The following is a 10,107-nucleotide window of genomic DNA, read 5'->3' as shown; positions in this document are numbered from 1 at the left end:
ATTTAACCAGTTACTGATCCAGGAGAGACCTTCCCTCTTATCCCATGACAGCTTACTTTGCTGAAGAACACTTGGTGAGGGAACAATTCAAAGGCATTCTGAAAATCTATGTACACCATGTCCACTGGATCACCATTATCCACATGCTTGTTGACCCACTAAATAATTCTAGTAGATTGGTGAGGCGTGATTTCCCTTTACAAAAAACACATTCTCTCTTCCCCGATAAATCATGTTTATCGATGCGTCTGATAATTCTGTTCTTTACTATATTTTCAACCAATTTACCTGGCACTGAAGTTAGGCTTACCTATATGTAATTGCCAGGATCGCCTCTGGATCCTTCTTTAAAAATTGACATCACGTTAGCTGTTCCCCAGTCATCAGGTACAGAAGCTGATTTAAATGATAGGTTACTTCCCACATTTAGTAATTCTTCAATTTGATGTTTCTGTTCCTTCAGAACTCTTGGGTGAATCCCATGTGGTCCTGTGTTCACATCTCACTGTTTAATTTATCAATCTCATAATGACAATTGCTATATAAGAGCTAGGCTTTATTATTATTCATCCCTGGGTGAGGGATCCCAGTATTACCAATCGCTGGGTCTCCTCCCACTGCAACCCCATCGTCCTGTGGCATGGCTTTTTTGCTGCTAAATGCACAAGATATCAGATCCAAGTTCGTATTTTAGCCTGTAAATACCCAGATATCATGTCCTGCTTTGTGTGCTTCGCACCCACAGGCACAAGCCTGGCCCTGGCAATGACTGAAAAATAATAATAAATTCTACTCTGAACACAGAATCTATGACAATCGAGTGAGCTTAAATCTTTTTGTATTTTATTTACGCTATACATAATTTACTTATGGAAATCCTGGATACAAAATGCTGTTGCTTAGGAGATTAGGAGGATTGAACAAAAAGAAATGGACATTTTTACATGTGACAGGAACACGCACATCTGTGTGCAACAAAAGGAAAAAAGTAGAAGCATTTTGATCTCTTTCACTTCTGGGATGTGACCTTCTGCTCCCGTCCTCTGGCTGGGGAAAGGAAGGAGTGTCTTCTGGGTAAGACAGGGCACAGGATTTAGGCAACTCACATTTAATTCTAAGCTCTGGCACAGACTCCCTGTGTGACCTTGGACCTTGACCCGCAGAGCAGAGCCCAAACCACAGGACCTGCCTCCCAGCTGGACTGGCTGGATTCTCTGCTGCCCCAGAGCTGCCCTCTGCACTGTGGAGAATGGGGATAACAAGGAGCCAGTTACAGGGGTTTGATTCTCTGGCCGGTTCCCCACCAGCCTCAGTGGAGTTTAGAGAAGCCTGGGGGCTGAGGTGACACCTGCCCATTGGCAACAGCTTCCAAGAGCACAGCATGCTCTGGTCAAGTCCCTGCAGATGGGTGCAACCCCAGCATGCCCCCTTGCAGCCAGATGTACCCTGCAGGCACCTTGCCCCTCCCTCTAAGGTCCTTGCAGTGACTTACTCTCAGCCTGTGTGACTGAAAACAAGATCCCCCTGTGTGGGGTCCAATTTCTTCTCTAAAACACAGGCTCTCTTAGCCTGCGCCCACCCTCCTCCATTGCCCATGAGCCCCCCCTGCCCTCCTTGCTGGGGTCTGCGTTGGCTCAGGGTCATCACAGCTTTCCTGGCTCCTCACCAGCTGGCCCCCTCGGTATCGCAGTCCCTTCCCCCCAGGCTGAGTGAGGGGAGCCATCCCTCCCCTGCTGCTGTTGCCATGTTCTCAGAGAAGAGGCAGTCGGCCCTGCTCCCACGGCTCCTGCGGGTGGCAGGGAGTGAGGGGAGTCAGGCTCTGCCCAGCTCCTAAACCGTGGAGCAGGGGGTGACTGACCCTGCTGGCATCTCCCACCCTCAAAGGGGAGAGTCCCCGACACACCCCCTATCATGGCCACTGAATAGCTGGGTTGGGCTAACAGCTGGTTATGTGCCTGCTCAGGAGCTGAGGTCTGTTTCCAGCCCTTTCCATGGCTGGGGCAGCAGAACTGAAGGAAAAAGGAAGGAATCTGGGAGTGAGTGTCTTGCCAGGACTCCTGTGTGCGCGACCCTCACTCACACAAGCAGCTCTGCTCTGCCTGGATGCAGTACAGTAGGCTTGGGGGGACGCAGCAGGTGTGTTGTGACTGAGTCATGTCAGAGACAGGATTAAAGCTGGATCCCCAAGGGAAGCCATTCAGGCAGCCCCCGCCCCGTTCATGGCTCTGCACACAAGCACCCGGGTGAGGGCACAGTGGAAGGGTGGGCACCCGTGACCCTGCAATAACCCCTCTCACAGCTGGTGCTGCTCTCATGGATCACGCAGCAGCCAGAGTGCTCAGGAAGGGCCAGGACTGCAACCACAAAACAGCTCTGCAGCTTTTCTCATGGCCACTGGATGTTTAACCAGAGAAGAGACAGTGACAGATCATTGACAATGGGACAAAACATCCACATTCCTCTGTACTGACTGTATCCACAGCAGTTCTAAGGTCTGAGCTGACACCGATACAGCTCTGTATGCGACAACATCCCACCCAACCCCTGGCACTACACAAACACAGTCACTGTGTAAATGCTGCTGTGCCTCGGTCCCGTTCCCAAGTGCTCTGGTGAAGGAGATCAGTATCTCATCTCCTCTCGGAAGTACCTGAAGTGCAGTTCCAAAGACAATGGAGCTAGGCTGTCCTCGGTGGTGGCAGATGACAGAACTAGGAGCAATGGTCATAAGTTGCAGTGGGGGAGGTCAAGGTTGGATATTAGAAAACATGTTTTCACCAGAAGGGTGGTGAAGCCCTGGAATGTGTTACCCAGGGATGTTGTGGAGTCTCCATCCTTAGAGGTTTTTAAGGCCCAGCTTGACAAAGACCTGGCTGGGATGATTTAGTTGGAGTTGGTCCTGCCTTGAGCAGGGGGTTTAATTAGATGACCTCCTGAGGTCTCTTCCAAATCTAATCTTCTGTGATGCTATGTAAGTGTCTGGGATGGAATAGCTGATCCGTGTTTTTCATTTCCCGTGTCACCAGCGCTGCAGCCAGGTGATGAACTGACGAACAACCTGATTATCCTCACACGAACGTGTTTGGTTTTCAAGCTGTACCACTCCCTGGCTCTTGCTGTTCTGCGCTGATGCCAGGAATAAGACGCCTGCTCTGACAGTGGCCACATGACCTTAGGCTCCAGCCGGGTCACTGAACATGTGATAAAGAAGTTCATCCTTGTAGTTTTGTCAGTGGCTTCTTCTCCCCAGCACCAGCCCCATTGGGGTCACGTCTCCCTCCCACACCTAAGGCCAGTCTACAAGGCCTTCTTGTCTGGCAACACCTGCCTGCAGTGGTCCTCTGCCCAGGGCCCCACCTTGCTCTCCCCAGCCGCTAACCACACTCAGCTGCCGTATTACTTGTGGCATGACCGGCAACCGCTATCCCAGCTCTGTCCCCACAGCTCCCCTGTGATCACACCTTGTGATGGCAGAGAGGGGCAAAAGGGCAAAGATGGAGGAGAATGAGGAATGGTGAGAATCAACAACCATGGAAAATAGGTCTGAGAGCATATGAGAAATCATGAGCGCTGGTGTTCTAGAATTCACAGAAAGGCTGAGTGACAGGGTATGTGAGGCTGAGGGATAACAAGTGATTCTGAAAGAGATCAGATGATGGTTACACTGATGGAACTTAGCAATGGAGAGGGCAGTGCTTGGTGATGCAGTGATAAGACAGTAGCTGTGAGGAACTTCTGAAACTGTGAACTTCCTCAAGGCTGAGCTCAGCCAAATTGGGACAGAGCACCCTTGATTAATGAGGAGACATCCTTTTCCACTCCTGTCACACAGGTTTTAAGTCATTTGACCCAGGCAATCACATTCTGCAGGTGTATTTTCTCACTTTCTCACGAAACTCTCTGGTATTGACCCCATAAATGATAGGATTGAACATGGGGGGCACAAGGAGATAGAGGTTGGTCAAGATGATATGAATGTGGGAAGCAATGTCCTGACTGAACCTGTGTGTCAGGGTGGAGAAAAGGTTGGGAGTATAAGATATCAGTATCACACAGATGTGAGCTGTGCAGGTGTTGAGGGCTTTCTGGTGGGCTTTCTTAGAGGAGATCCTGAGGACGGCCCTGATGATCAGCCCGTAGGACAGGCCAATGAATATCAGATCTAACCCAATGATCATGAATGTTAACACCAGGCTGTACATCCGGTTGACTCTGGTGTCCCCACACGACATCTTCACCACAGCGTTGTGCTCGCAGTACGTGTGGGGGATAACACGGTTGGAGCAGAATGGAAGCCTCCGCAGAAGCAGGGGCCCAGGCAGAACCGATAGAACAGCTCGTATGAAACCCACTAGCCCTAGCTTAGCGATTTGTGCGTTGGTGAGGATGGTGGCATATCTCAGAGGGTCACATATGGCGACATAGCGATCGAAGGCCATTGCCACGAGGACGGCTGAGTGTATAGAAGTTAGGAAGTAAAGGAAGAAAATCTGGGTGATGCAGCCATCCACGGTGATGCTTTTGAAATCGAACCAAAATATGCACAGTGCTTTTGGCATGACGCAGGTAGATATACCGATCTCTGTGAGCGCCAACATGCAGAACAGCAGGTACATGGGCTTGTGCAGGGTCTGCTCTTTGGCGACAACAAACAGAACCGTGAAATTTCCCAAGAGGCTGATGATGTAGAACATAGAAAAAGGGATGGAAATCCAGATGTGGGCAGCTTCCAGCCCCGGAATTCCCATTAGAATGAATTTTGGTGGGTCAAAGGAGGTAAGGTTGAAAGCTGACATGGGATGGTTGAGATGCTGATCAGGATCTGAAATGCTCAGATTCCTGTGAAGGGAGAGAAGCCAGGTGAGGGGGGTTACACACGTGATAACAAATAGCACATTAAACATTTTATGGCTACAAACAATCTAGAAAGGGAAGTGAGCAGTGAGGTGGCAACATTATCCTCTCTAGTCGGCACTGGTGAGGCAACATTTAGAGTATTGTGTCCAGATTTGGCTCCCCCACAACAGGAAGGATGTGGAGAAATTAGGGGGAGTTCAGTGGAGGGTAACAAAAATTATTAGGGGGCTGGGGAAGATGGATAGATGAAGGCAGGCTGTTCTCAGAGATAGCAGATGAAAGAAGTAGGAGCAATGGTCTCAAGTTGCAGTGGGGGAAGTGTAGGTTGGATATTAGGAAAATCTTTTTCACCAGGAGGGTACTGAAGCATTGGAAAGCGATACCTAGGGAGATGGAAGAATCTCCATCCCTTGAGGTTTTTAAGGTGTGGCTTGACAAATCCCTGGCTGGGATGATTTATTTGGCTTTGGTACTCCTTTGAGCAGGGGGGTTTGATGACCTCCTGTGGTCCCTTTCAAACCTAATATTCTATGATTCTATTATTTACAGATGATTCCAAATTATTTAGTCCGTAGACAAATCTGGAGATGTTCTCAGAGGGAGCTAACCAAGCCCGGTGAACGAGGAGCATTATGAGAGATGACGTTCAATGTCAATAAGTGAAACATATACTCCCACTAGAGGGAAAAACTTGAACTCCTAAATCAACTTAAAAGGTTCCTATTTAACTGTAAGAACTAAGAACAGGGACGTGGTGTCACATTAGACAGCTCTGTGATACCCTGCTCAAAGTGCAAGCCTGGACAAAAACTAAGGAAAACATTCAGACTCAGGAGGGGTGGGATGGGGAATAATACTGAAAATACGGTGCCATGAAATCAAACAGGCAATCCTTCACCGTCCTCTGGACTCATCTGAGCAGTACTGAGCACCCTTCTCAAACATGATATTGCAGAACAGAAGGGTTCAGAGAAGGGCAACAAGAAAGGTCAAGGGCCTGGAGAAACTCTCCTAGGGAAAGAGGTTGAAAAGCCTGGGATTATTACCTTAGAAAGAAAAGAAAGAAGAGGGTATTTGAGATGGGTCTATTAAATACAGACTTGTAGTGAGGATATAAAGAATGTGTTCTCCGTGTCTCATAACACAAGGTCAACAGTATATTCAATTAAAATGAAACATGGCAAAGCCAAAACTGATTTAAAAAAAGAATGCTTAAAAAAAGTGTATAATTAGAGAAAAAGAACTCATTTCCAGAAGATGAAGTTGAGGCCAGAAGCTAAGGAAGAATCAGAATGGTATTTTGGACATTTACATGGATGGTAAGACTCTTCCTTTAGAATAGTTACAGCAAAATAAATATCTAGGAAAGCCTATACACCATGTTTTTCAGGGTACAAGCCAATCTCTGGCTGTTAGGCATTAAGGTGAAACCCTCAAGATGGTCAGGTTATGCCCCCAACACCTTGTTCAGCAGCCCCTGTAGTTGTGGCTGTCAGAGAGATGACATTTGAATAGATGAACCATAGATTTGATCTACAATATAATTCCTCTGCTGGAAATGAGCCAAGTGTTCCCCGAGAAAATACACATTATCCTGCGAGGCTGGGACTTTGTGCTCTGTTACTTGCCTTGTTTCTTTTGGTGAGACATGTTTTTGAAGGCACCCAGCTTTCTCTGAGACATAATAAGTACAGTGGTTTTGTTATTCTGCTTGTTAACTGACAGGGGTAAGAGGAGACACCCGTCAGCGACCCAGCTACTTACCCTTCTCATGCCTAAATACTGATAAAGTTGGGAGATGCCACAAAAATTGGGGCATTGTAAATAATGAAGAGGACAGGTCACTGATTCTGAGTGATCTGGATTGGATGGTAAACAGTTTTGAAGCAAACAATATGTGTTCTAATATAGCTAGGTAAAAATATATATCTAAGAACAAAGAAGGTAGGCGATGCTTACATGATGGGGGACTCTATCGTGGGAAGCAGTGACCCTGAACAAGATTTGGGGGGGCTTGAAGGGGTAATTCGCTAAATATGAGCTGCCTGTGTGACTCTGTGGCCAAAAGAGCTAATGTCATCCTGAGATGATAAACGGGAATCTCAAGTAGAGGTAGAAGAGTTATTTTACCTCTTTCTTTTGCACTCGTGCAACTCCTGCTGGAATAATGTGTCCAGTTCTTGTGTCCACTATTAAAGAGATGCTTAAGGGGTAACTTAACTGTCTACAAGTACCACACAGGGAACAAATATTGAAGAATGGGCTTTTCAGGCTAGCATAGAAAGGTCTTACATCATCCAATACCTGGAAGCTGAAGTTAGACAAACTCTGACTATAAATGAGGTGTACACTTTTTAAACAGAGAGAGAAATTAATCATTGGAGCAATTTACCAAGGCTCATGGCAGATTCTCCATCACTGAGAATTTCTAAACCAAGGTTTGCATCTGATGAAGTAGGTTGCAGCCCACAAAAGCTTATGCCCACAGAAATTTGTTAGACTTCAAGGTGCTACAGGACTCTCACTGTTTTAATCCTGGTTGGATGTTTCTCTATAAGCTCTGCTCTAAGAATTCCTCGGAGGAAGGTCTTTGGCCTCTGCTATGCTGGAGGTCAGACTAGATGACCACAGTGGTCCCTTCTGACCTGGGGCTCTGTGAACACGTCCCTGCAGCACATACAGGAGTCAACTGGAGGCATTTTGCCTGCAAGCTGGTGCCTGAGCCTTACTGAAGGCATTTTTTTAAACTCATTGAGATTAGTGGCTAACAGAGCTGGCTAACAAATGATCCCAGAGATTCCCGGGTTTAGCATCTGTATCTCAGTGGCTGACTGTGTCAGCCAGCAACCAGGGGCTCTTGCATGTGGCAGCTGGATTTATCTAGGCACTGATTACCCAAAATTGCCACCTCTCATAGTATAATGTGCTTGCTCGTTGTTCCTGTGTAGCAGTCCCTGAAGCCCCACATGAGCTTCAGTGGAGGGAAAGGAAGGAATGGAGGAGAAGCAGCCTACACAGCATGTCCGGGGGTGAAGAGAACCCAGCAGTATCTTAGCATGTCCAGGAAAGGAGACAGGGACAGACCTAAAAGCTTTTGATGAGGTCCCTCACAGTATTCTGATCAGCAAGTTAAAGAAATATGGTTTGGATGAATGGACTATAAAATGCTTAGAGAGCTGGTTAGATTATCAAGGCTCAATGGGTAATGATCAACAGCTCGATGTCTAGCTGGCAGCCGGTAACAAGTGGAGTTCCCCAGGGGTTGGTCCTGTGGCTAGTTTTATTCAACACTTTCATTAATGATCTGGAGGATGGGGTAGATTGCACCCTCAGCAAGTTTGCAGATAACACTAATCTGGGGGAAGTGGTAGATACCCTGGAAGGTAGGGATAGGATACAGAGTGACCTAGACAAAAAGGAGGATTGGGCCAAAAGAAATCTAATGAGGTTCAAAAAGGACAAGTGCAGAGTCCTGCACTTAGGGCGGAGGAATCCCATGCACTGCTACAGACTGACGAGCGACTGGCTAGGCAGCAGTTCTCCAGAAAAGGACCTGAAGGTTACAGTGGATAAGAAGCTGGATATGAGTCAGCAGTGTGCCCTGGTTGTCAAGAAGGCTAATAGCATATTGGGCTGCATTAGTAGGAGCATTGCCAGCAGATCACAGGAAGTGATTATTTCCCTCTATTCGGCACTGGTGAGGCTGCATTTGGAGTATTGTGTCCAGTTTTGGGCCCCCCACTACAAAAAGGATGTGGAGAAGTTGGAGAGAGTCCAGCGGAGGGCAACAAAAATGATTAGGGGGCTGGAGCACAAGACTTTTGAGGAGATGCTGAGGGAACTAGTCTTGTTTATTCTGCAAAAGAGAAGAATGAGGGGGGATTCAATAGCAGCCTTTAACTACCTGAAAGGGGGTTCCAGGGAGGATGGAGCTAGGATTTTATCAATGGTAGTTGTTAGGGCGCGCAAGACTTTGTAATGCAAATTAGCTAAGCTTGACAAGTGCGAGGCCCTGAAGGTAGTTGCAGGCTTTGCTAGTAAAAGTAGCAAGAGTTTAGGCCTCTCGGGAACCAGGCTCAGAAGCTGCCCTCTGGAAAGCCCCGGACGGAAAAAGAAACAGTCTTAAGTCCTGGAAAGTCCCCGAAATGAAAATAGAGATCTGCTGACTGTCTACTCAGCAGAATAATCGCTGTTTTGGCAATAAAATTAGGTAATGTCAGCATTAAGACTAATCATTTTGGGGTAAATAACTAACGTCACCTTATTGCAAAAATACCCTAATTAACAACCAATAGAACTGGATGATATAGCTGAGGTTAGTCCTGCTTTGAGCAGGGGGTTGGACTAGATGACCTCCTGAGGTCCTTTCCAACTCTAATATTTTATGATTCTATGATTCTATGATGACTAATGAAATACAAGGATAAGGCCCAATCCCCATAGAAATTGAGATATACGTCACCTACCCTTACTTAAGGCAAAAATGTATAATAAGACCTCGTAGCCCCTCCCTGCCTAAAACTCTCCATGGATCCGCAAAAGCGCTAGTGGATACCTCGGGCAGGACGGTTCCCTGGTCGCCACTTGCTCTCGTATTGGTAAGCGCCTTTCTTCCCGCTTAGGTAGACCAAGATATATGTGTAAGTCCTCTTGGCCTACTTTATCTAAACTAATGGGCCCCCAATTGTATATCGCAGTGGACGTTTGCTTGGTGGGTCTCTGTCTTGCCCTTTTAGTTGCTAAGTGCTGTTGTTGTTCAGTTAACAATAATAATAACAACTGTGGGCATTTTCCCCTGATGTAAAATGCATGTGTCTACCTGCCAAATGTTACTTTATTTCTTTTATGTAAATTGTAATCTCATCATACTCTTTTTAATGGGGGCAATAGTGCTAAAAGTCCTGTGGCACTGTTGCAAAGTAAATAAAAATCTCTTGGTGTAAAATACCCACTACTACGTGTCATATATTACTTTCTGTTTTCATCCTAAATTGTGCTTTTATTTCACTCTTTGTACTTAAATTAACGCTAAAGTTGTTGTGGCATTATTTCAAAATGCTTCCTGTAACCTCTCTTTTTCACTATCTCCTTTAATAAAAAATAAGCTAGTTCAAACTATTTTGTCCATTTGCTCCTTCCTGCCACCAAAATTCATTACAAACATTACAGAAGCAGATGACAGAACAAGGAACAATGGTCTCAAGTTGCAGTGGGGGTGGTCTAGGTTGGATATTAGGAAACCCTTTTTCA

At 46.5% G+C, this 10,107-nt stretch overlaps 1 protein-coding gene across 1 annotated transcript; it reads right to left on the bottom strand.

Moving 5' to 3' along the window:
• Positions 1–3,857: 3,857 nt before the first annotated feature.
• Positions 3,858–4,796, bottom strand: LOC137156327 (olfactory receptor 52P1-like). The gene has a single exon (XM_067553047.1). It carries the CDS (start codon positions 4,794–4,796, stop codon positions 3,858–3,860), a length of 939 nt encoding a protein of 312 aa, XP_067409148.1.
• Between the last annotated feature and the right edge of the window lie 5,311 nt (positions 4,797–10,107).

This window comes from Emydura macquarii, unplaced genomic scaffold (assembly GCF_026122565.2).
Source record: "Emydura macquarii macquarii isolate MOO-44397 ecotype Brisbane River unplaced genomic scaffold, CSIRO-AGI_Emac_v2 contig_1437, whole genome shotgun sequence".
Taxonomy (NCBI): domain Eukaryota; kingdom Metazoa; phylum Chordata; order Testudines; family Chelidae; genus Emydura; species Emydura macquarii.
This window is presented reverse-complemented; position numbering and strand designations above follow the sequence as displayed.

What these genes read in the sequence shown, in the direction of transcription:
- LOC137156327 (XM_067553047.1), bottom strand. Translation starts at nt 4,796, where the DNA reads ATGTCAGCTTTCAACCTTACCTCCTTTGACCCACCAAAATTCATTCTA.